At 41.8% G+C, this 25,479-nt stretch overlaps 1 protein-coding gene across 5 annotated transcripts; it reads right to left on the bottom strand.

The window, feature by feature from the left end:
• Positions 1–885: 885 nt before the first annotated feature.
• Positions 886–24,771, bottom strand: GTF2H1 (general transcription factor IIH subunit 1). Of its 5 annotated transcripts, none has more exons than XM_028732955.2 (15): positions 24,440–24,771; positions 17,477–17,645; positions 16,088–16,280; positions 14,502–14,664; positions 13,143–13,236; positions 11,716–11,865; positions 10,114–10,193; positions 9,390–9,520; positions 8,840–8,927; positions 8,636–8,724; positions 7,495–7,612; positions 5,656–5,746; positions 5,180–5,295; positions 4,244–4,336; positions 886–3,433 (listed from the first exon to the last, which is right to left on the bottom strand). In XM_028732955.2, exons 2-15 carry the CDS (start codon positions 17,628–17,630, stop codon positions 3,347–3,349), a joined length of 1,647 nt encoding a protein of 548 aa, XP_028588788.2. In that variant the 5' UTR covers positions 17,631–17,645; positions 24,440–24,771; the 3' UTR covers positions 886–3,346. The 5 variants fall into 5 exon arrangements, with proteins under 5 accessions (XP_028588788.2, XP_028588809.2, XP_028588799.2 ...); XM_028732976.2 differs by having other exon boundaries at positions 24,608–24,771; XM_028732966.2 differs by lacking the exon at positions 24,440–24,771 and adding an exon at positions 24,136–24,375.
• Positions 24,772–25,479: the final 708 nt, after the last annotated feature.

The raw sequence follows: 25,479 nt of genomic DNA, 5'->3' as shown, positions 1-25,479 counted from the left end.
AGCTGCATGCACACTTTTGCATTTCTTTTCAAAAATTATTTGATTAAAATGCAGTGGTGCCCCGCAAGACGGAAAACCCGCTAGACGAAAGGGTTTTCCGTTTTGGAGGCGCTTCGCAAAACGAATTTCCCTATGGGGTTGCTTCGCAAGACGAAAAAATCTTGTGAGTCCCCGCGGGTTTTTTTCGCTTTTTCCCTTTTCCTAAGACGCTAAGCCACTTATCAGCTGTTCCGCTGATAAGCCGCTTAACAGCTGATCGCGAAAAGCCGCTAGACCGCTGTAGCGCTAATCCGCTAAGCTGTCAATGGGCTTGCTTCGCAAGACGAAAAAACCGCTAGACGAAGAGAATCGCAGAACGGATTCTTTTCGTCTTGCGAGGCACCACTGTGTATGGTATTCTATTTTTTGCAAGTAAAAATGTAAATGATTTTTTAAACAAAAGATTTGTTCAATTGTTTCATTATATTCATCACTTGAAAATGTTCTTTGTGTGCCTAACCAGAGCCTCCTGCAGCTGTACTCTCTGCTCTTCTTTGATCTCCTAGACCTCTTGCTGAATGTGCAGACTGTGTGGTTGGGTGAGCATTGATGTGCATGTGTGCCATTACCCAACATGCAATGCCTGAGCAGCAGTAGCTCAGTAGCAGGCTCCCATTTAAAAGATAGAAAGGATTTTTTCCTTTCAACTGAAGGACAGCTGCAGCAGCCTAGAATATTTGCAAGTAAAATGTTGAAATGAATTACAGTTCAGCATGTCAAAAACACAGGAACCTTTAAAATACTCAGTTACACAAGCATGATTATCAGATTCTCGAGTTGATATTTCCTCTCGATTTGAGAGAAGTCACAAAATAGACACCCTAAAGCATAGAAAAACCACTTGACTACAGAATTCAGATTTATTCTACAATTTTGGATCAATGCCAGTGATACAAGTTGCATGAGTTTCCATTAAATACAAGTTCTATCTTCAGATTCCAATAACTGCATGGTAGCAAAACATCAATTCACAGTTAATGCCACTCATCTGTTTTGGACCATGCTTAAGTAGTACTGGAATCAACAAAGGTCAAACAGCAGGAGCACAAAAGAGCTATGTAAGGAAAGTAGGCATGATGTAGGCATGATAGTGCTATTGCCATCTTCTGGTAGGAGAGTCTCATGGTACTTCTCAAGTCAAAGAATTGAAAAAACCATTCACGGTGTTTAAATTCTCTATTTGGGGATATTTCTGCAATTACAGACTTTTTTGTCCCAAAGCCTGACATAACTATGGAAATTTTAAAATTCCAGGAAGAGAAGACAGAAAAAATATTTTGTTAAATGACCATCAATCTGGTTATCTGCCTGAATAAGTTTTGATGAAGCCCACCTTTATGGTCTGTATCAGCTAATTATTGCTCAGAAATATCAGTGCAAATGTATACCTTCACAGCAACAGGATCAAGTAGAATGTGTGCACATGAATCCTGCACTTGAGCCTGACCAAAGCATTTCTCAATGCAAAAAGCTGTTTCAGCCTGCTGCCTGTAGTACGGTCTTTGTTGGACAGAGGATACTTGAAGATATGTATGTGTCATTGGTACACTGCCGACAAGGTCATCAGAATTACGCTTGCTTGAGGGGCTCACCCAAAAGACACAGTGACGTATTACCAGAGCCATGTTTCAGTAAGTTGACATTACCACAGCAGCAACAGCTTTTATTATTCATGATTAATTCCAGCTTTTCACATTTCGCTGCGTCTGATCAAAGAGAAAGCCCCTTTTCATTTAGAAGCAGAATCATTTTGCAACACATAACATGCAGCCCCTCTGAAAAGGCAAGCAGTGGCAAGTTTAAGGATAATGCCTTACATCTACTTCATAGTATTTCAGTATAGATACAGTGGTCTGCTTATCAAGTTTGGGTTGTTGCAGAATATCAATTCACCGGAGAACACTGTGTGAGCATGTAAAGAAGCACATACTCTTGCATGAGGAGAAATTCTTGTGGTTCTCCAACTGCTAGTTCATAGACCTGGCTCAAGGTGGGAAGCGATCCTTCATGCCAATACACTGTAAATCAGTAATACTAATAATTCTTTCTGGGCACGAACAGTTCTGAAAATAGGATAAAGTTTCTAACTTACCAATGAATTCCAACAGTTGCCACTAAAAAATAATGGTTTATGGGGTCATAAACCACTGGTTTCTAAAATATCTCAATAGATCTCATCACACACATAATCAAAGCCATAAAGCCATTTACTTGGTCCTAGAATAGACTTCTAATGAGGAAGACATTAAGACAACAAAATATAAGGAGTCTGACTCCATGGACTATATAAAACAAGTTTACTTTTTGTTTTTATAAGTCAAGTATTTAATACATGGCAGGTACATCTTAGGTAAGAGTGAAATGCTTCCTGTTTGGACCATAATATGGAACAGATTCCACATATAGCTAAAGATATCGTATTTTCACTCTTCAATGATTATCTAGTCGCCAGATACAGCGCTAACAGTCATCAGGAGAGAACTGAAAAAAGCACATGTAAGATTGTTTCTTTCCTCAATAGTATAAAAAGTTATTACTTCTGTAAGCTTCTTAAACTCACTTTAAAAATGATTTTGTTTCACCTCCAAACAAAAGTCAGACTTTAAAAAACTGCAGCAGCACACTCTAGCGGTAAAAAGAAAACATGTAAACGATGGCTGGTAAAAATCCTGCATAAAACTTTGCACTCTTTCTGCCAAAGGTACCTCCCTTAAACACCAAACTTCATCAGTGCATTGGCTGTTGATTTGTAGCAAAACATGGCAAAAAAACCCAAAACTTTTTTATTTTAGCATCTAAGCTGCTTAGGAATTTGAGGCAAAAAAGTCTCTCAATAATATTTAAAATGTTAAACCTGTTTCTAGAAATACAAACAGAATTCAATATAATGCCAGGATACAGTGAAGAAATAACTGTTTAGGTTCTACCCTGTATCATACACTTTTAAAAAACTAGACAAACAATCTTGGATTTATTAATACACCCCTTTTAAAGTTTTTATTTCTGAAAGCAGCTCTTTATGAAAATCAAAAGCAGTTCCTGAGTAACTGCAGTAAACAGTGTCTTTACATTTATATAGATATTTGCCACTTAGCTCTTCCGGTTTGGTTCCTTTTAACTTCCTAGTTTTCAAGTTTGACCTCTTGTTTCTTTCCAGAAAGTGTGCAAGTTCAGTTAGCATCGTTTTCAGGAGTCTGTATGATGCTGACTTTCCAGCATTGTCTGTAAGATATACCCCACTGGGTAGCTGCATTCCTACAGCTATTGCAAATGCTTCCCACTCAAAAAATCTGGCATCACTGGGTCTTCACGTTTTCTTCAACATACGCCGAGACTGCCATGTGTGGAATTTATTGTAGGCTGTTTGCAACATTTCTTCTATGTGATTTATCAGCTGAAAAAAACAAGGTTTGCAAAAATTAGTACAAAAATATTACTAAGCCAAGGGCTACAATCAATGTTAGTCCTATTAAGAGTGGACCCAATGAAGTTAATGAAGGTGACTTAAGTCTGGACTGTTTATTTTGATTGAGTCTACTCTGAGGAGAACTGAGTTGTATAGAACACCAAGTATTCATCTCCTCTGAGTGGAAAAAAAAAAGAGAGAATCACACACAGTTTAGTGAACAAGACGACTTCATTTCATGAGTCAGAACTTTTTTTTACTGGTCCTCTATTGCACAATAGTACATACTGGCAATATATAGCTAGCAACTTGAAGGGAAGTTTAAATAACTCACAAAAAAAAAGCACCTTTAGCCTTATCTTACACAGGTCGTGGCAATGGATTCAGTAAGACCACCCATAGGAAAATAAGTGTTTGGGCACTTGAGTCATGATCATGATAAAGCTCTGAAGCAGGATAGTGACCACAAGGTGCCTTCAGTTAATGTGAAGTCCCTGCTGTTAAAGAGTTGATTGAGATGCTGTCCATTTTACGACATGGGAGGAACAGGTGGGTATAGTGGTCATTTTCGAAGTTGACATTTAAGAAGAAAGGGGGCTGGGTTACAGGAAATACTTTCACGGTGTTCACTGCCCACTCTAGAAAAAACTGAAAGCCTCCTTATTTCTGAAGTTAATGGTACCTGTTTCATATAAGGCAAATCAATTTTGCCATTCTTTCTAGCAATCAGCAATTTATATGAACAATGCATTATGCTACCCTTATATTTCATATTTGTAGGTTGCTTTTCCCTCTTACATTTATGCTTAAATACTGTCTTCGAATTTTGTCTTGGAATGGACACAGTTTAGTGACTTGAAATCTTTCCAGATTACTCCTCATTTTCACAACCTGAAAGAGAAAATATCAGAGAACAAACATTTAAAGGAAGCTATTTTGCTTTTTCAAACTTATCCGTTCCACTGGTAGATTTCCACTGTTGGATTTCACCCTAATGCTTGTATCCAATTGTGCTCCGCTGCTGAAATAACTCTAATCCATTGGAGCATTCTGCAAGTGGGGAAATGGGGGGGGGGGGTTCTTTTCCAGCTCCCTATGCTACATGCTACACTATTCCAAAAAAGGGCCCCCAACTCTGAAACAGATGGGGGGAGGTCACGTGTGGGTCAGACAGATGGAAGGGGAAAAATATCTGTGAAAATTACTTCCACCTCACACTTTCCATTTATAGAATCTTCCACTGGATAAAAAAACGTGTGTTAGCAGAGACACATTTAAATAGAACCCTAAAACTTCTGATTGAATGGGAAAACAGACTACACACTTGTTTTAGCATATGGAAGTTTCTTTAAAGTTGTTATACTTTAAACTTTCTATAGTATGCCTCATTAAAATACAGAACACATATGCAGTGCAGAACTTTTGTTCCTGCACTTATTAATTTTCAAAGTTTCTTTTAAAGTCCCTGAAGACAAAAATCATCTCTTTCGAAATTATTTGAAAAAACCACTGGATTAGGTAGCAAGGTCAGCTGGTACTACATTTGCTCCAATAGTGAACTGACATTCCACACACTGCTGTTCATCTGGGACAGAATTGTTGCATGCAGCAGGCCATTCATTATAGAAAGCTTTCATATCAACAGATCTCAGCATGCACATTTCATTACAGAACAGACTGCTGTATATCAATAATGACAGGGATAAGCCAAGCCCTACTATAGATCCTTCCTACCTTCTCTTCTAGGAATGGTGTGTTAACCGGAAAGCAGGACCAAAAATGTCGTAACAGCTCTCCTAGTGCCACATACAAGTGTTTCAGCTCAGCCTGAACATCATTTGGCACCATCTCTGCAGTCAAAAACAATGAAGGCAAGTCACATTTATACCACCACCTCGGCTCACAAACTCTGATAGTTGGCAGTGGGAAGAAAATTGTGTTTTTGATATTAGCATCATTAGAGGATCCCACACAGTTAAGGACTAGGCCAGGGGTCAGCAAACGTTTTCAGCAGGTCCACTGTCCCTCACTGAAAACTATTCAACTGGCCAGAGTTGGGTGGAAAAAGAACTCTTGCCACAGCCAGGGTTGTACAACTAGTCAGATATTTTCAATCTCTTCACCTTAGCTAAAAGAATTGTCCTATAATGCTTACATGAGCATTTCACACATTTGATAAGGCATGAGTGACAAAGACATAAAATACTTACGATTTATGGCTTGCTGTGTTCCACCCTGCATAAGTGCTCCTCCAGGTGACAGAGCTGCGATTGTACTACTTGCAGCACCACTTGAGATAACCTTGAAAAAGAGGCAAAATAAAGGTCAAACACCATAATAAAAGAACTCCTCAAAACCTATGGATATTGTTTGAGTCATATGGGCTTAACCATATAGTTATATGCCATATTAATTTTGTTCTAAAGTACAATTATTATTTGGTGTTATATTAAGAATGACAATTCTTGTTATACCAAGTGGATATTTATTATATTTATATAACTCAGCCATAACCATTCTTTACAGTGCTTTACAGTACAGTACATAGTTAAGCCTAATAGCAGAAGCAGAAAAATCAAGCTGGCTGTCAGAATAAGGGAGAAAAAACACCAAACCAACAGCAAGAACAATCTGTTCACATCTAATGTCTGAAAATGCAGTACAAGAAGAGGCACGTTTTCGCTTCCTGCTGCTCAACTGCAAGGTGTGCAGACGGAGAGCTCAAAAAAATAGCAAATGAATGAATGAACGAACGAGCAAAGCACTATGCTGTTTCATAATTGAGCAGTTAATGTGCTAAGGCAGTTAGGTTATGCAATCATGTATCAAAATAGCCTGGTTCCTTTAAACTCAAGACTGTCTTCTTCATATATCCCAATACAGTATTGATTATTTGAGTGAATGAAACAATACTAAGTGTAGTCCAAAGGCCTTCTGAACAGAGAGTGGAATTCAGCATAGTGGTAAGTGGGGTATGTGCATGGAGAACAAGGCCACATGCAATAGGACTTTGCCGCCAACCCTCCAGAGTCGATTTAGGAAGTGTATGGGGTGGGGGCAAAGTCCCATTTCACAAGCAAACCTTGTTCCATGCATGAAACAACCAAGTTGAATCCACCCATATATATTTTCTGTGGATGTCCCATGTTTAATCCTCTCCAACGGAGTCCTGAGTTTATCCTAGAAGTGATTTAATACCTTACATGTTACAACTCTGTAGACTTACAGTGGAGGGCTGTAGTGAACATGCAAGAACTGTTGGTGGTTGGGAAGCATTAACATGGAAGAACCACTTGCAAAAACTGATAGCTTAACAGGGTTCCATGCCAGACTGTAACTAAGTACAGTCATACCTCGGGTTGAATGTGCTTCAGGTCGAGCGCTTTTGGGTTGCGCTCCGTTGAGCTCGTTACTTTCGGGTTTTGCCGCTCGCGCAGACGCTCAAAATGACGTCACGTGCATGCACAGAAGCGGCAAAACGCGACCCACGTATGCGCAGTCACGTCTTACGTTCTATTCAGGATGTGAACGGCGCTCCAGAATCCCGAGGTACCACTGTATATACAGCTGAAATAATCGCACATTCTCTCCCCATTTACCTCTGCTTTCTATTCTCTCCCCTTCAACTGTTCTCCTGCATTTTTTTTTTTATATATATATTGTAATCTCACCACAGCAGGTACCTGACCAATTGTTTTCTGTAAAGCACCATGCACAATAATGGTGCAATATGAATAATAAAAAGGGGTTACACATGTAGCTTTCACTATTTGCAAGACTGCAGTAGACTTCATTATAGCTGCTGCAATTATGCAAATCATGACAACTATCAGTTAAAAAACGTAACACATTGAAGCTGAATATTCTGTGCTTGTTAAAAATAGTTCTCAAACTATTTTACAATATGCAAAGGAAACATAACATTTGCTCCCCCAAGATTAAGTATGCTGGGCAGCATCAATCCATATCCAATCTTCTAATCATATGGGCAATCAGAATCCAGTTTTGGTTGTTTTGTTTTATTTAATAATGCAACATACATATCCTACCTGAGTTAGTTCGGGTACATAAGTGTCCATTTCTTCTCTAATACTATACAAAGAATTAATAATATCTTGGCTAGTCGCATATTGCTGTGATTGAATTGGTGTTGGACCATGATAATACCTGTTGACCAAATGAGAAATTATAATTAAAAATCTGGGAATAAGAATCCAATTTCTCAGTGTTCAATCCCACTCTGTAGGTACCTTTGTACCACCTTTTGTTCTGCTCGAAATGAATCCCCCCCCCCCTTAAAATGCATATTGATTTTCCAGAAAATGAAATCTTCCACTGCAAGGGAACCCAAGTGATTGTGTCTGATTAAGCTGGATAACCAATGAAATCAATTTTTCAGAAAAGACAACAACCAGAAAAGTGGTGAAGTGAGGAACACTTGGGCCAATAAAATATTGCAACCACTTCTAATCCACCTAATTATCTTAACAAGTGAAAAAGATTATAGCCTAAAACCAACAAAGACTTAGACTTTGTTTAACCCCCCCGTGTTTCCCAAAACTTGGGTCTCCAACTGTTTTTGGACTACAATTCCCATCATCCCTAACCACAGGTCCTGCTAGCAAGGGATGGTGGGAGTTGCAGATGAAAAACAGTTGGAGACCAAAGCTTGGGAAACACTGCTTAAGCCCATTGAAATCAATGTGTGAAAAAATGCTTCTCTATGTTGGATTTAGGCCTAAGTGCTAGATTCGACAACAACAGTTAAGTGGAAAGAAAACAGCGGTAAGTATTTTGCAAATGCATGGACAAGAGCATATACAAGAGTTTCTGCAGAGCTGTGTGGTAACATTTTACAGCTACTATTTCACTTCTGCTTATATAAAGCTCTTGCAGAAGCAGAATGTAATATTTGGAATTATTTTCATGTTTCTCAGAGTGTTCTGGGGTATCTTCAGATTTGCCAGCCCATCCTTCCCCTTTTTCTGCTGCTGTCTGTTAAACTGTAAGCCCGAGGGCAAGGTTCTCATTTATTTCTTTTTATAAAAAACATAATTGAAGGTAATGTATATATAAGCATACTTCTTTCTCGTTGAAAGCATGATGTACAGAAAAGAGGTGAACAGGATCAATGATTTTTTGTATTGAACCAAAAGAACCAAACTACTTTTTTTGGCCTGCAAATCATACCTATCTGATTTCTTTAGGTTTAGTGCAATAGTTCTAACGCTGTTGTTGTTTTCTAAATCTTCATATTCAATGGACTCTTGCAGCTTTACCTGTAAGACAAGGCATAGTCATGGTACAGTAAAACTAGACACAAGAAGCAGAACTTGGCATAGTCCCATAAGGGAGAACATTGGTGTTCTTTTAGACTCACAAAGGCAGTCTTACCTTTTTTACCGGTGGCTGAAAGAAATCTGAATCTCTGGAATTTCCATCCATACTGCTGGCCTCATTGTAGTGGTCATTCTGTGTGTCTCTGAAAAGCAAGAATTAGGCATTATACTGTGTTCTTTCAAACTACTCAAGTTTAGTTAGATCTGTACAATGGTCAGGATTCAATCCCTCATCTCTATGCACAAGCAAAAAGCATTTATGCAAGTGCACTGTGTCAGGGGTAAGGAGAAGACAGTTTCCTTTGGGCAGCAGCCTCTAGCCCCATGTACACTTCCTTTGATATAAGACAGTTTTAGTGATGTGCCCATCCTGGAACTTTTGGTTCGATGGACAATACATGCACCCAATAAGTAAGTTAATAAAAACTGCCTGAGAGAGTCCCAACGTCAGAGCCAATCTGAGCAGACCTACAAAGGGCATGGTCTGACTGTTCCATTTTTATTTCAATTATTAAACATCAGCACAAATAGAGCTGGGCTATTTGACAGTATAGACTTGGCTGATTTTCAGTCTAGTTGAAGATCTGTTCTTAGCTGAAACTTACTGTTTTCTAAGCCCAGCTGCAAGGACCATGGCACTGTGATGGTTAAACCGTTTTATAATGGCAGCATTGCTACTCTCTTTTATTGATTTTGTAGCGTTGGATGTGGAAGCTGCCAAGGAAACACCATAACCCTGCAAAGGAAGAGATGATAAAATGTTTGAACAAGACATCCTGCATTTTAAAATATGAAGATCTGAAATCAGATGCTGAACTATTGGCATTGCAGCGTGGTCTAGTGCAGGCTGTGACACTGTAAGAGTTGGTACCCCAATCTTTAAATCTCTTACCCAGATCTGAACAAGAACATAATTAAGACAGCTTTTTGCAAGAGAAGCACCATGCTACTAGTGCTCAAATCATTATTGCCCAATGGCAAATAGGCTTTCTGAAACTAGGTAACTGATTTCTTGGCAAGAGCCAATAAGGCAATGATCCCCACGGAGAGGGAAGGCAGGTCTGTCATACTTGCCAGATTGTCATGGCAACCTAAATTATGGAACCTGGCAATGTACTAGTAGTGTCCTTCAGGCAAGCAAGAGGCATTACCAGAATTCAATGACACACTCCAGCCACATAAGTACACGAATGGATGGTGTGAAGAAGGGCTGGTGAGGGACATGGCTACGGAAGCGGTATAGCCCAAAGAGAGTTCTGAGAGCCAATATCCAATGCTTACTTGGGATACATATTATACAATTCATAGTTTTAAATCACTCATACTTACTTCCTCCAACGTTTTATCTTCCAAGGCTGTTAAATCTAAGAAAGGATTTTTCACACCTTGAGACACCATTGTTTTTAATCCTAGGAGAAAGAGGGAAAATCCATATATACTTGGAGGATGATATGCCATATTGAGATATGTCTTTCAGCCTAACAGTGCATTCTAAGCTTAGCAAGTGGGGAAAGCCGCCTACAAAAAGAAACACGATTTAGCACTTAACAGATGTGTGTGATTTACCCACTCCCAAACAGCTGGGAAGGCTTGAGCTTTTAGCTTTGCATATAGGCCAGGCACCATGGCTTACAATCAGCATTTGTTAACGTGAGCCACCTTCATAAGTCACGGTCTGAAGCTAGCTCATTTAGCAATGAAACATTGTTATAAACCAGGTTCCCCAATTCATATGCAGTGTGAAACCATTTAAAAAAAAAAATACAAAAGCTAAACTCAGCAACAGTTCTCTTAACTGCATAGCTGGGAGAAGGGAGGGAGAAAATGCAAGCCAGATGCTTTGCTTGAATCACACCTTAGCATTACATGTGAACCAAACAAATATGTTTTTCCATGTTATACATATACAGTCGTACCTTGGATCCCAAAAGCCCTGGAACTCTGACAATTTGGCTCCTGAATGCTGCAAACCCGAAAGTGAATGTTCTTTTGGAACCTGAACGTCTGATGGGGCTTCCGCGGCTTCTGATTGGCTGCAGGAGCTTCCTGCAGCCAATCAGAAGCCACAATTACAACTGTAGTGACTTTATGGGATAGATACGTACGTATTACTTTGTAATAAGCACCCACTTTTCTTTAACATGTGGTGGTCCCTCACTGCTGTCCCACTTGCGCAACAGACTGCAGCTTGCTCAATGAAACTTCCCTCTCCTCTCCCATGCACCCTCAAAATACACTTAAGGACTCAATTGTGAGAATTTAAAATACAGGATGCCATATCAGAACCAACTATTGAAAAATTTAATCAATGTGCTCCAGGGAGCTGGATACAACCCTATGTGAGCAAATTACTGATGTGTTTTCAATTAGCTTTGCAAGTATTGTGGTAGAGTCATTTCCACTGATTTCCATCCCTTCCTTCATAGACAAAATCATCAAAGGGAAAAATAGAAGAAGAAAAGTGTCTACCTTACTAACTTGTGGATCACTTAGTAAGAACATGTTTTATATATGTATACTGTTATAAGTCTTAGTGTATGGATGAGAATACAGGCTTTCATAGTGTACTTTTGGGGATCTCAAAAGAAAACTTTGTTGGATTTGCTGGGTATGGGTTACCTTTGTTTCTAGAATATATGTGCAATAATTCTAAAAATAATACAAATAAAACATGAAAAAGGAAAGCAAAGAAGTGTCCACCTTTCAAACATGGTGGTGGAATCCTACCATCTTGGAATGTTAGTCAATAGGACTTATTGCTGAGTGAACTGCTTTAAAAGTTCAGTATCACAAGCTGAAAACTTGTTTGCTACTCCTGAGTATAGTATTTACCAGATGTGATTTCTATGTTATTTGGTATAATTACTGAAGCTGACAAACTTGGCTAGAAACTGCAGTGTATTGTCTACAGGTGAAGAAATAAGAACATACCCTTTTCATCCATTTTGGCACATTCTGCAAAAAGGTCTTTTGATCCTGCATTCAGCCTATCCCTGTGGAAATAGTGAGACTGGAAGAATCGTGTCCAGAATTCTTTCTCTGTCATATTGTGAGGAACATTTTCTGCGTATTTCAGTTTTACTGTAAGCATGACAAACATAAAGCACTTAGAAATGATACTTTATTTCAAATTAAATAATTTACAATGTATTTATATTGCTCATTGTATCATATTTCAGGATGATTTACAGTGTATCACAACTGCAAAAATATAGTTCAACATGCAATGAAAAAGTAACATTGAATAGGAATGGAAGAAGATTTGTTCAATTGTTTCCAAACATTCTGTTAACAGGACACCAGGAGGTGGGGGGGGGGGGGAGAAGCCACTCCCAACTCTTTGCATGCTCCCACCCCATATCTGCCATTGATGTCAAGCTTGTAACCAACTGCAAGGTTCAAGACACCAACTGGTGGACTCAAGCCACCTTTTGGGAACTACTAAATCATGCTGTTTATATATGTGCTTAAATATGTGTAATTTAAATTGACATTGGCTTTGTTTACAACATATACAAATAGATGGAAGTTAACTGCTGATCTGTCATCAGGCAGTGTTCTCAGGAAAAACGAGTAGTCTATTAATCTTTCTAGCAATATGGATACACAAATGGTTGGTATATGCTGTTTTATGTGAGCCATTTTCAAATGGGAGGTGAAGGGCCAGATCTCTCCTCTTCTACATGCCAAAGCAAGTGGCCTGCCTGAGGCCAGGTCTATCTTCCTCTTAGCTGTTTCAGATAACATTTAAGTAGAGTGGGAGTGAGCAACAAGAGATGCATTCTGTTTTCATTCAATTCTCTGGCTCCTTTCAAGAAATTTCCAAATGGAAATTCTCCCCATGTACTCCTGTGCCACCAATTCCCTTCCCCTCTAAGTCTTTCCAAGTCACTTCCAATCTGGGAAATACAAGAGGAAGAAGTGATCGCAATAAATAAAATACTTTTGCAACCCATCAACTCATCTCTTCTGCCCCTTAGAGGGGAAGTAAAGACAGCATAGCGTGGAGAGAAACAAAGACCATTCATGTAAATCAGATGTAACCATTAATTTAGGTTATGCATATAATTTATAAAGTTCACAGAATGGGGAATCCTAGGTTACCTTGGAGAAGCAGAGGTTCCATAAGGACAGGTAATTACAGTTCAAATGTAAAATCAATTAATATCATTTAACATCCCACAGGACAAAGATGCTAGGCTGAAAACACCAACTTTTTATGGTTTAAAAGTTTAAAATGAAGGAGAAAATATATGGAAGTCGATATGTGAATTGAAGAGAAAAGTCAGAAAAAACTGCATAGATACCAGGGATGCTACATACGTATATATAAGCTCAGTTTTGAATATATTATTTACCTGCAGGGTAAGTTCTAAATATTGATTCAATGATATCTGAAGTCAAATTGTATCTGAGACCATTGCATCCATCTGTCTGAGGTCGAACATCAGCCTACAAGAAGATAAATACTGACAATAATTTATTTGAACTTTTGCAAATCATTGTTAAATGGCACCAACGAACTATGTCAATACTGTGTGTCAAAATGGCTTGTACACATCCTTATGTCCAATACTTAACCTATACTGAGAAACAGCTAGTTAGTACCTACGTGTGTAAGCCTCAGTCCTGATTACAGATTCAAGCATAATGAGAGAGGGGGCATGAGCCCAAGGCTTATTTCTATACTCCCATGCAGATAACATACACACCTGGACTCAATTGTAGTGTTTAATACTTCCTAGATCAGCATATATGAAAAAAGAGGGCTCAAGGAATATGAGTGGCTATACATCATGGTAGCTTGTTTGGAGGAAACAAACCACAGGCCTGGGTTCAGGCAACATGACAAGTGAGACTCTGGCTTGTTTCATTTATGGTTCAGCAGGAGTGCTCTGGAAACTGTTGAGCAGCTTGCACTATTGTTTGTTTTTAACTATGGTTTGTGGACATGATCACTGAATTGTCAAAAGCCCAAGAGAACAGGACAGACTTAGCCCAGTGCCTGAAAGTTTCAAAAAATGTGCTAAGCTAACATGCCTTTAGAAGTTCCAAACCAGGGAACCAGGGAAAAGACCCTCTCCTTGATGACCCATTTGTCTAATCTATGAAGGCAGGTATACTGGAAAAGGGCCTTCAGAGAATATTGTAATTAATGGGTATGTTCATGCCAAAGAAAGCAGACACTCCAGTTCCAGGCTCTTCAAGGCTTTAAAGAACAAGCCCAGCATCTTGAATTGAGCCTGGAAAAAATGGCACTGTGAATTAAAAAACCCCAGCCCTTGTGACCTCAAAAGAACAGTCCAAGTTACTTGAAGAACGACCTGCATCCATATCAGCCTGCTTGCACAATGCAGGCTGTTTTTACCTGCCCAACTGTGAGAGCAGTTAAGACTGGCAACCACTAGACAGCAGATTTGAGAATACCATATCATCTGGATTCCAGCAGGCCTTGTTGCGACAGGTCTATTGGAAAGCTCTGAAAGCACACCTGTTTCCCTTGGTCTTCCCTTGAACTGCTTTTGTTGAGGTACTGATGGTTTTATTTCTATGTTATTCTTTTTAATTTTTTTAAAATGGGCTCTTTTCTCGCTTACTTTATTTTATTAATTGTGTTTTGTTGTATGCTTTCATCTTGTAAGTCACCCTGAGAGAACTTTTACCCTTAAAAGAAGGCTAAAAATATTTTTAGTTTAAGAAACTCTCAATAAACATACCAGAAAAGCTGCAGAAATGCCCACATCCTGCTTATTAGATGCAGTAGAACTGTCCACAGAATTCATGCTTAAACGGTTGGCCCAGAACTCCTCAGCACTGATCACCTGACTCACAACAAGGTCTTTATAAAGTTGAAACAAAACAGGATCTTCTTGCAGCATTCTGGCAAGAGAAGATTAAAAATTGTTCAAAGTGTTTAATTCCAAAGATAACTTACTGGATTCTAGAAACTAGTGTTTATATGCAAGTTACATACAAGCAAATGGCACCTATGCTGTTTTGATACTCAAATTTTGATTTACAAAAGTGGTAAATTCATGAAACATGAAAATTACTACACATACAATTAAATTTTTTTAATCGAGGTATATCAATTAAAAACCAACTGTACTATATGAAATAATTATATAAAAAATTATGTAATAGAACAGGAAGTGAAGCAGTTTTTCTGTGATCCTACTGTCTCATGCAGTGTCCTGCACCCCTCTTCCAACTTCGTGACAGAGGACTGGAAGACCCAACAGGACAGACTGGGGAGGTGTGGATCACTGAAAACGGATTCCTTATCTGTTTTACTAAAGCTTCCTTTCATCATCAGATTACCACCCCATCATTTTTTCAATTGTAATTGCATTAGAAACATTAAACAACATGTTTTTTTCCTTTTAGAGGTAAGCCCTACGTATGAAAAAAATATCAAGAATGTTAACAGTTACTTTTACAAAGAAAGTATTTTTATGCTACACAGGAAACCTAACTGTGCAGAGCAATCCTCACATGTGCTCAGGAGCATGTGTGTGTTCAATGGGGCTCCCTCTTTAGTAAGCTTGCTTAGGATTCTTAGGATTGAAGCCTTAGATTCTGGAGAACTGAAAGTTCTGAAGGGACACACACAATCTTTTTCAAAAGTATTGTTTCCCCCATCTTAACCAGCTACTTCTTATAGAATTACTGCAAAGTTCTGTGTATGTTTACGTAACAGCTGCTTTTTACCACTTGGGATTGTTGAGCTTCCATTTTTGGGGAGAACAAGTTAGAGCAGTTAAAGTGATTCAAGACTTCCATCTGCACCATGGGATTTCTTTTCCCTCTCCTTGTGAGCCCCTCTCAATCGGCTCGGGAGAGTTGGGGAGCCCCCAGTAGAGATTTAGGAGTTGGTAAGAGAGGAGGTCCTGCTGTGCAGACAGAAGATCTTGTTCTAATTGGGAACGTTTCAATGGAAGCAATTTCATGACATCTAATACTTTATTAAATCAATAAAACGTAGCCCAATGAAGGCTACTACAATTCATTTTATGCCGGTTTCAGCATACATACCCTTAATATAGAATTTACTATTTACTAATATGGAAACAGCTCAACGACTATGAAGAAAAGCTCCACTTCTGATAAGTTAGAGGAGTATGCCTCACTCCACTCGCACAACATGTATGCACCTGGAAATCAAGCCAGGCTTACTGTTACAATTAGGGACAGGAGCTCCCAATACCTTAGCCATAATGGATCTGACACAATTACAAGACAGTTTAACAAATTACCAAAATTGGTTTACACTGTAAGTAAAAGACACAGGGACATTCTTTACCTGTTTTTTTCCTCAAGTTCTTTATTAGCTTTCCTCTTGAACTTGGGCAGTAACTGCTGAAGGAGATCCTTTACTGCATCTCTCTCTTTCACTGCTGTGCTCTCATTAGAGAAATGGAAGTTGGTTGTGTCCCCTGCATGGAGTACCAACTGAAGCTGAATCTTAGCTTTTCCTTCAGGACTGATTTTCTGGCCTAAAGAATATAAATTACGTAACAGAAGTGCTCCCCAAATAATTTCTATGTGCACAACAATAAATTTTCAGCTTGTATGACTTTTCTAATGCCACCTGGAACACTGATACAAACAGAAGAGTGGCACATACAATTCAATTCAATGTCTATTTACAGCAACCATTCACATAAACAGCAATGAGGCCTGACTGACACTCAATGGACAGATGTCTCTCACTGCACTGTTATCCTAATCCCTTTAGAGGACAGCCTGGGGCTCATGCTCTAAGCCAGAGGTTTTCAACCTTTTTGAGTCCACGGCTCCCTCAACCAACTACAGTCTTTCTGTGGCACCCCTGTGGGGCTCAGGAGCCCAGTTATGTCACCCCTTTTGCAGAGCTGGCAGCCTCTCACCCTTTTTCAAACACCCTCTCTTGTGGAGTGTTCCCTCAGCCTCCTCTCCCCTCTCCTTGGGAGTCCTCTGGTAAGTTGCCGTCCCTGGTCTGTGAGCTCTCCCTCCCGCCCCGCTGCTCCAGAGAGGTGTCTCCCAGAGGCACCACTCACCTCCAGAGCTTATAGCCAGGGCTGCTGCAACAAACAGCTGTGCAAGCCTTTGGGAGGAAGAGACACAAGAGGGCATCAGAGGAGGGAGGGAAGGAAGGAAGGAAAGAAAGAAAGAGGGACAGAGGCCAGTGTTGCCTGCAACACGCCTGACCATCATTCAAGGCACCCCAGGGTGCCATGGCACACTGGTTGCAAACCACTGCTCAAATCCTTCCTATGTACAAGCCATGAACTCTTCTTAATAAATCACAGCATCTCCCCATATTTATGTTATTCCACTTATCACTGGGAAGACCCACAGGTTTTCTCCCAATAAAGACAATTCATTTCTGAAAGCAAAAGAATCGCAAATAGTAAGGAGCAGTTCTGTAAGACAGCAACGCTAGCCAGTGCAGCAAAAGTTGGCAGGTTCCAAGAAAATAATATCTCCACATAAGGTTGCTGTGGAGAAACAGCTAGAGTTCTGCAAGTCTTATTTTTTCAAAACTAAAACAACAATGCAATATCCAATGAGCGTGATGACTCAAACATGTTTAGGGAGGTTTGTTTATTTAGCCCCCATCCTGAACTCTTCAAACAGAACAGCTAAGCATTTAACATTTATATTTAACCAAACGTTACATGATGAAACAAGTGTTAGGCATTTCACTTACATTTTATATCTGCGTACATATGGCTGATTGTGAATCGGTCTTTGCCCTCAGGTGCCCAGGCTATTCTTTCAGCCATGAGGTAAAGAGCTCCGTCCTGCTTCTTTTGACGCACCTTCTTTACTATTAGTAACACTTCTTCAGATGATGTTGCCATAATGGCTACAGAGGACTGCATTTTAGAAACAAAAACTTATTTCAGCATGATTTGTTTTTCATAGTTTCACACTTGCTTTAACAATTTAGAAGCTTCCACCAGTGGTGTAGCTAGCAGCTCCTGCACCCGGAACAAGCCACCCATGGGGGTGGGGCAAGCCAGGGCAGGGTGCGCTGCACGGAGCCTCCAAGGAGCCCACCCGCCATCTTCCCCTCAGCTGTAAGACGGCTGCCTTTTTGGGCAGCACAGAGCCTGCAGGCGCCTCAGCCACCACGTCACTCCTAGGAGAGATGCGTGGCTCAGGCCTCACACTAAGTGCCGCCCCCATGGTGTGGTGCCCAGTGTGCCCTGCCCCCCCCTGCTATGCCTCTGGCTTGCACTGGAAATAGGAGATTCATTGCTGGTTGCTGTTAATGCACTTAACTGGCTTGCAGCCATTCATCAGGCAATTTTTTTTTTGGGGGGGACTAATAGCCCATTGTCAAGTGAGCAGTGAATTGGCACATACTGTACTTTTCCATGTATAAGACTAGGTTTTTTTTACTTTAAAATAAGGTTAAAAATATGGGGGCATCTTGTACACAGATAGTGCATATGCCTATTTTCTAAATCTGGTGTCCTCAAAAGTAGGGGGCGTCTTATACATGGGAGCATCTTATACACAAAAAATACGGTAATCTTCTGACACCATCATCTTCCACCTCCCTTTGATTTGTTTCCCTTGCCAGAAGGCAGAACAAGACAAGCCCAAGTCGTCTCCAGTATGAATTATATTTGAAAAATTCAAGGAACAGGCTATCACATAGATCTAGGTTGTAATGTGGTCAAAGAGTTTACATTTTATTGTTATCTGTGCATTTTGTTTTCTGAATCATGAAAAATGAAAGATAACATTCTATTCTCCAGACTGAAAGTGGAGCAGACAAATTTAAGATTTTGGATGCAAAAAAACCAGATTGCATTTGATGTCTGAATGGCATTCTACTCACACAATAGGACTTTCCTTCCCTCTTTCCCCTCTGCTGCCCCCTCTGCTGCCCCCTGTTTCTCTCTGGTCGGGGTCAGAGGGTGGCGCCTGGGGGGGAATTGTCATCGCGCCACTCCTTGGTGTGTGGAGTGCCTCAGGGTGCGATACTCTCCCCGATGCTTTTCAACATCTTTATGCGCCCCCTCGCCCAGCTTGTTCGGAGTTTTGGGCTGGGTTGCCATCAGTATGCCGATGACACCCAACTCTATCTGTTGATGGATGGCCATCCTGACTCGGCCCCAGACACACTGACCAGATGTTTGGAAGCTGTGGCTGGATGGTTACGTGGGAGCCGGTTGAAGTTAAATCCCTCGAAGACAGAGGTCCTCTGGCTGGGACGGGACGATATGAGATTGAGGGGGCAACTCCCATCTCTTGCGGGGGTGCAATTAGTGCCAGCACCGTCCGTTAAGAGTTTGGGTGTAATCTTCGATACCTCCCTCTCCATGGAGGCGCAGATTGCAGCTATAACAAAGGCGGCATTTTTCCATCTCCGCCAAGCTAAGCAGTTGGCTCCTTACCTCTCTCGCCCTGACCTAGCCACTGTGATCCACGCGACGGTCACCTCCAGACTGGATTATTGTAACTCGCTCTACGTGGGGCTGCCCTTGAAACTGACCCAGAAACTCCAGCGGGTGCAGAATGCTGCAGCGAGACTCCTTATGGGGTCTTCGCTGTGAGATCACATTCACCCGGTGCCATACCAGCTGCACTGGCTCCCGGTGGAGTACAGGATCAGGTTTAAGGTGCTGGTTTTAACCTTTAAAGCCCTATACAGCCTAGGACCCTCGTACCTAAGGGACCGCCTCTCCTGGTATGCCCCACAGAGAAACTTACGGTCTTCAAATAAAAACATCTTGAAGGTCCCAGGCCACAGAGAAGTTAGGCTGGCCTCAACTAGAGCCAGGGCTTTTTCGGCTGTGGCTCCGATCTGGTGGAACACTCTGTCACAAGAGACTAGGGCCCTGCCGGACTTGACATCTTTCCGCAGGGCCTGCAAGACAGAGCTGTTCCACCAGGCCTTTGGCCAGGGCACAGCCTGACTCCCTCCCTCGGCAATCTTCGCGGAGCTCTGGCCCAATGGTTGCCAGTGGCTTGAATTTATTAATTTTATAATGAATGATTTTAGAGTGTTGTTTGTGCTGTACTTTTGTACTGTTTTATTGTTGTTAGCCGCCCTGAGCCCGGCCTCGGCTGGGGAGGGCGGGATATAAATAAAATTTATTATTATTATTATAAATAAGGCTCCTCCAATCATCAAGAGAAGATTTTAAGTGTATGCATGCATTGCTAGTGGAAAGAACGGTAAGGAAAAGTCCTGTTGGGCATCAGGAATTCTCTTCCACTATAGCAAATAGGTCTGCTATAGTAGCATGTTGGTCTTCCTGTTACTGAATCACATTAAAAGCTATACCTTCAATTTCTATAGTGGGCTAAAATCATAAGAGCTCTATTGATTAAAAACTACCTAAAAACAAGAAATATTAATTTTGATGGTGAAATTCAACCTTGTGCTATTACAATTATTTCATTTCCGCTTGCCAGATGGAGCAATCTTCCCTCTCCTCCCCTGCACACTGTTCTGGGGGCTCTCTCAACCCCCTAGAGCCAATCTGAGTGGGTGCATGCAGAGAAGTCCCTTTGCACTTGAAAGGCTCCTGTGGGCTCCTGTTAGTGCAACTGTTTGCTGAATCTGGCCAAAAATGTATGGAAATACAGCTATGACCAATAGTCCAAAGAAATAATTCTGTCTGACCTGAAAATGAGGGGAATCAAGTAAAGTCCAAGGTCAACTGATTTCCCTAAGCCTTTATATTGTTCAAAAGATTATGAAACTTGCCAAAAAGTGCTGGGAGAGTGCCATCTAATAACCTTTTAAAATACACTCTTCCTTGCTGAATGATCATTAAAAAATTTGACTGTTTCAGTTTGTGGTTCCATTTGCTGAATAAGCCCCTCTATCTATCCCAAACTACTCTGCAATGTATACTGCAAAATATACTGTATAATATCCAATGGCTGTCCAAGTGGAATGCTCTTTCCCTTCCTCCTCCCTGCAAACCCATAAAATTCTCTCCGGTGGGTCCAGGGTCCTTGCATAGACTTCCTTGAGGAGACCTGCAGGGAGGATGCAATTATCTGAAAACTGATTCTAACTCAATTTCACTGGGTTCTGCATATTCCAGATACTAGTCTTCAAAAAAAGAGATAGGGACTAGTAATTCTGCCACCCCTCAAATAAAAGCATCAAGCTTTAACTGATTAGCTGGCAAGTGCTGCAGATTAAAATCTGCCCTGAATGGGGCTGAGTAGGTTACAATAAACACAAGTCTGAGTGTGGCAACCACATGTCAAGTTCCCCTCTCCAATGTCCTGGTGTAATCACACCTTGCATTTCCCCATGCCTCCTTCACTGTTGATTGCTTCTGGTGAGATGTGAGCAGGGAAATAAACAATGTGAAGCTATGGAAACACAGCTATGTTTAAGTACACACTATAGAGAAGTGGCAACACGTAACTAAGAAGTGGCAAATTTGACAGGGTTGTTGGTTTTAAAGATATTTCAGAAATCTTAAAAGGGAGGCTCACAGGTGTAGGCAGTTCCTGAAATAACCAACAATTAAATTTTCTTTGTTACCTTTACTTATTTTAAAATGTTCTTAATTGTTTTAACAGTTTTTTACTGATAATTTTAATATTTCTTGTAGGCCACTTAGAGGTTTTACTACAATCAAGTGTTATATAAATTTTGTTTAAAAAACAAACAAACAAAACTAGGTCCCAGCAAGTCATTTGGTTAAAGGCTAGAACCAGCACTTTAAACTGAACCCAGAAGCAAATAGGCAGCCCCTTCAGTTAACATAAGATCATAGTAAAGGTACCCCTGCCCGTACGGGCCAGTCGTGTCCGACTCTAGGATTGTGCGCCCATCTCACTTAAGAGGCCGGGGGCCAGCGCTGTCTGGAGACACTTCTGGGTCACGTGGCCAGCGTGACAAAGCTGCTCTGGTGAGCTGGCACCAGCGCAGCACACGGAAACGCCGTTTACCTTCCCGCTATAAAGCGGTACCTATTTATCTACTTGCACTTAGGGGTGTTTTCGAACTGCTAGGTGGGCAGGAGCTGGGACCGAAAGACGGGAGCTCACCCCGCTGTGGGGATTCGAACCGCCAACCATGCGATTGGCAAGCCCCAGGCACTGAGGTTTTACCCACAGCGCCACCTGCATCCCTTAAGATCATAGTAATATGCTCCAATCTCTCGGCTCCACTTAATGAGTATTGTATATGTTCATAATGCAATTTTCAGCCAAACACTTCACAAGCAAAAGCTGTTAGAACTATGATAGAACACCAGAGAAGACTAATTCTTCCCAAATTAAATGAACACTAATAGCACAAAAAGCTAACTAGCCTAGCTTATATTTCAATAAAAGGTTTCTGAAGGTTGGTTTGGCCAAGTTCAATATCTTACATGGATATCCTTTTTGTGCCGGACTAGTATGGCTTTTTATACTGCCCTAGGAAAAAGGTCAGTCAGTTTAAGGTTTACTGACTGAACAGGAAATACTTCCAACTTTTGAACTGCTCTATTAATCCACACAACATTAGCATATTAGTTAATATACTCATATTACGACTGCTTAGAACAGCTGGCAATAGCCAATGAAGTAGTTCTGTTAGTGCAAGGATTTCTGTTTCTGCAGTGGAACTCCCCCCTGCCCCGATTATTCAAGGTCTCAAGTGGGCTTGAATTCTTCTGTTTGCTTTGGATGCAACACCAGAATATGAATTTCTGAAGCAGGGAGGGTGTGGTAATCTATGTGTGAAAAGAGGATGCAGAACACATGAACCAATCTTATTTTCAATCTTCTAAGCTATGGTTTTGAAAGAAAAAACATTATACTTCAACTAACCAAAGGTAAGAAACTGAATGCATCTCATTTATATTGCCACACGATGAACATGGCTCTCCTGCTGTGTGTATAGACTCTAAAGAACAATCACAGACCCAACGAAATATACGCAGTGTCATTGTTTTGCATGTGGTAAAATTATTTTAAGATGATGTAAACTGGATAGAGATGTAAACGGAAGTCCTAGTAAGGGAAAAAAACCAACCCTCACCTTGGACCAAGTTATTATTGCCCAGCCTTCTTCTGCTAATGTTAGAATGGCACAAGCTTTTAGCCTATCTGGTTGTAAAAGAGTGCTTAGCTTAAGTTGTCACTCAGTATTAATAAACTACCAGTTATCAAACACTCAGAAATTTTGTATAGATGGCTAAATAATTAATTTTATTTTGTAAAGCATTCACAGAGCTGGGGGAAAGCCGACTGCAGCTGTGTGTATTCTTTCAACAGGAAGATAATAAAGGACTATCAAATTAATTCTTAACTTTCATTAGAGATTTGTTCCCACCGTCTCCAATGTGTGCCCAGAGAAGCAAGCATGTACAGTACTGACTTTGCATAAAACACTATCTAATTGACTAACGTGTTAACATACACCCAGCTTCCAAATCAAAGTTTTCTCCTCCAGTCCACTAAGTTTTCTTTCACATTATTGAAGGAACTCACAACTGAAGGAATAATCACATCAGTGTTATCTCACCAATTCCCTACACAGCCTACCTACTAAAGCTTGGTAAATCAAAGTACTGCCCCATGACAAATAGGATATACGTACTAATTTAGAAGAGAGCTGTGTGCCTCTCTCAAATTGTGTTAAAACGTCAAATGCTTTGTTTCAGGCACTCAGCTGTAATGCACTAAAGAACCCTGTAATAGAAACACCAAGCACTTTACTTTCTTTACTCTGCATTTTAAAAGTGTGCCTACACATGATTTCTAGTGCCATCGAGAATTTAGCAATATAATATAGGAAACAGTAATGTGGGTTTTTAAAGGTTATTTGTATTGTACTACCAGCAAAGCAGAACTCATGCACACGCATCTTCCAACATCTAAACAATACTTCTATTCATTCAGAAGACTCTGCCTTCCACATTTCTAGGCCCTAGTTTCTGGAAGAAAAGCTTCAGCATTCCAAAATTGCACTAGCCCTCTCCCACACCACCCCTTCCAAGTTATTAGCCAATCCTTCCGTTGCACTTATAGCACAGTTTTAGAATAAAAGATTAAAAAGCACGAAAAGCAAACATACAGACTCAAAACAAAACTTTGCTGCTCTGTAAAGATATACCACAGTACTTCCTAAAGTAGAGGTAAAAACAGTCAGAGAAAAACAAATATTAATTGTAAGGACTGACAGGTACGAAAGCGGGGGGGGGGGGGGCAACCCATGCTTCCTCGCCATGCGCAACTATATCCACATCCTATGGCCTTGCAATAAGCAGGCTTTCATGAAGAGAGGAAACCCAGACCAGTATTAAAGATTCATTACCCGCTTCCGAACAAGCAAAAACTAGTGAGACGGGCCTCCGAACCCGGAACCGTTGAATCCGTCAGGCCCCCTACCGTGAGGGGTAACTACCGAGGCCCTGGACTTTCACTCCTCGCTCCTCCTGATCCTGGCGGCATACACTGAAGCCCTCAAGCCCTCACTTCCAAAGGCGGACAGCACGGAGCGCCAACGACGCCTCGCTCCCGGCTTGAAGGGCTCGCAACGCCGCCGCCTCCTCCTGGGCCATGGGGCGGCCAAGGAGCTCGGCAGAGAAGGCACACGTGACCGGAAACAGTTAGCTCACGCACGGCAGGAGCCAGACTGCATCACGTGACAAAAGGAGACAACTACTCCCGCCGCCGCCGCCATGCCACTTACCCACGTCACGTGATGGTGCCCGTCAGCCACCTGGACGCTTCTCTGGTCACGTGAAGGCTTGCCCGCCCCGCCGCGGCCATGACACTGTCCTGAAGGAAGGGTGGGGGGGGAAGGGGGAGGATGACGACGAAACAATAACAAGGCAGTTACTCTCGTCTCATTCCTTACGAGTCCGCCACCGGGTCTTGCAGATGTGAGGAACCCGTTCTTTGCCCCGCCCGTCCTCCATTCCGTACGTCCCGCGGGTGCGTTCTAGGTCGCCGGCGCCGCCGCGCTGAGGGGGGAGGGGGCTCTTGCCTCAGCAACGGTCCGAAGGGGGGGAGGAAGGGGAGGGCCGAGCGAGCGTGGCCGTCACGTGACGCGGAGGGAGCGAGACGGCGTGACGCAATCGCCAGCCGCATTTGGATGACGCCTGCTAAGGGGCGGGCGGGGGGGGGGAAGGGGCGGTGAAGTCACGCGCGCTGCGTTGTGTTTGGAGGCGGGGCAGGCCGGGCAGGAGAGCCGAGCAGCTGACAGGCGGGTGGGGCTGGCGGGGAATGCCGACCTGTAGCCGGGAGCGGAGGCGAACCGCTCTCCCGAAGCCGACTTCCAGGCTGCGGCATTATTGTCCCTCAGGTGGGCGCTTGTTATCCCGCCCCCTCCTTTCCCCGGGGGCGAGTTGGAAGGGGAGAGGGCTCGCAGGTGCCCCGCGTGCTTCTCTGCTGCCAGGTGTGCCGAGGCGGCTGAGGGGTTTCGGTTTGGGGCCTTCCGCTGAGGCTCAGTCTCGCTTCCTTATTTCTTCCCTCTGACGTTATTTGCCTTGCGATCTTGTGGCCTTGGGCGCCATCCCCAAATCTTGTCCCTAGAAAATGGCTTTACATGGTGTTCTTAGGCTCTCATAAGGTTGGACCAAAGTGTGTTTTGGGTGCAGAGTCCGCTTCCTTATCCATACGTGACTGATCTCTTTTTTGGAGGTGGGGAGGCAATCCTTTCGGAAGTGCTTTGGGTCAATAGGGCACATCATAGGAGATGAATTTTCCTTGTCACCGAGTTGGGAGTGT

This window comes from Podarcis muralis, chromosome 1, assembly GCF_964188315.1.
Source record: "Podarcis muralis chromosome 1, rPodMur119.hap1.1, whole genome shotgun sequence".
Taxonomy (NCBI): Eukaryota; Metazoa; Chordata; class Lepidosauria; order Squamata; family Lacertidae; genus Podarcis; species Podarcis muralis.
Note: the sequence above shows the minus strand (reverse complement) of the source record. Positions and strands in the feature narration are given on the sequence as shown.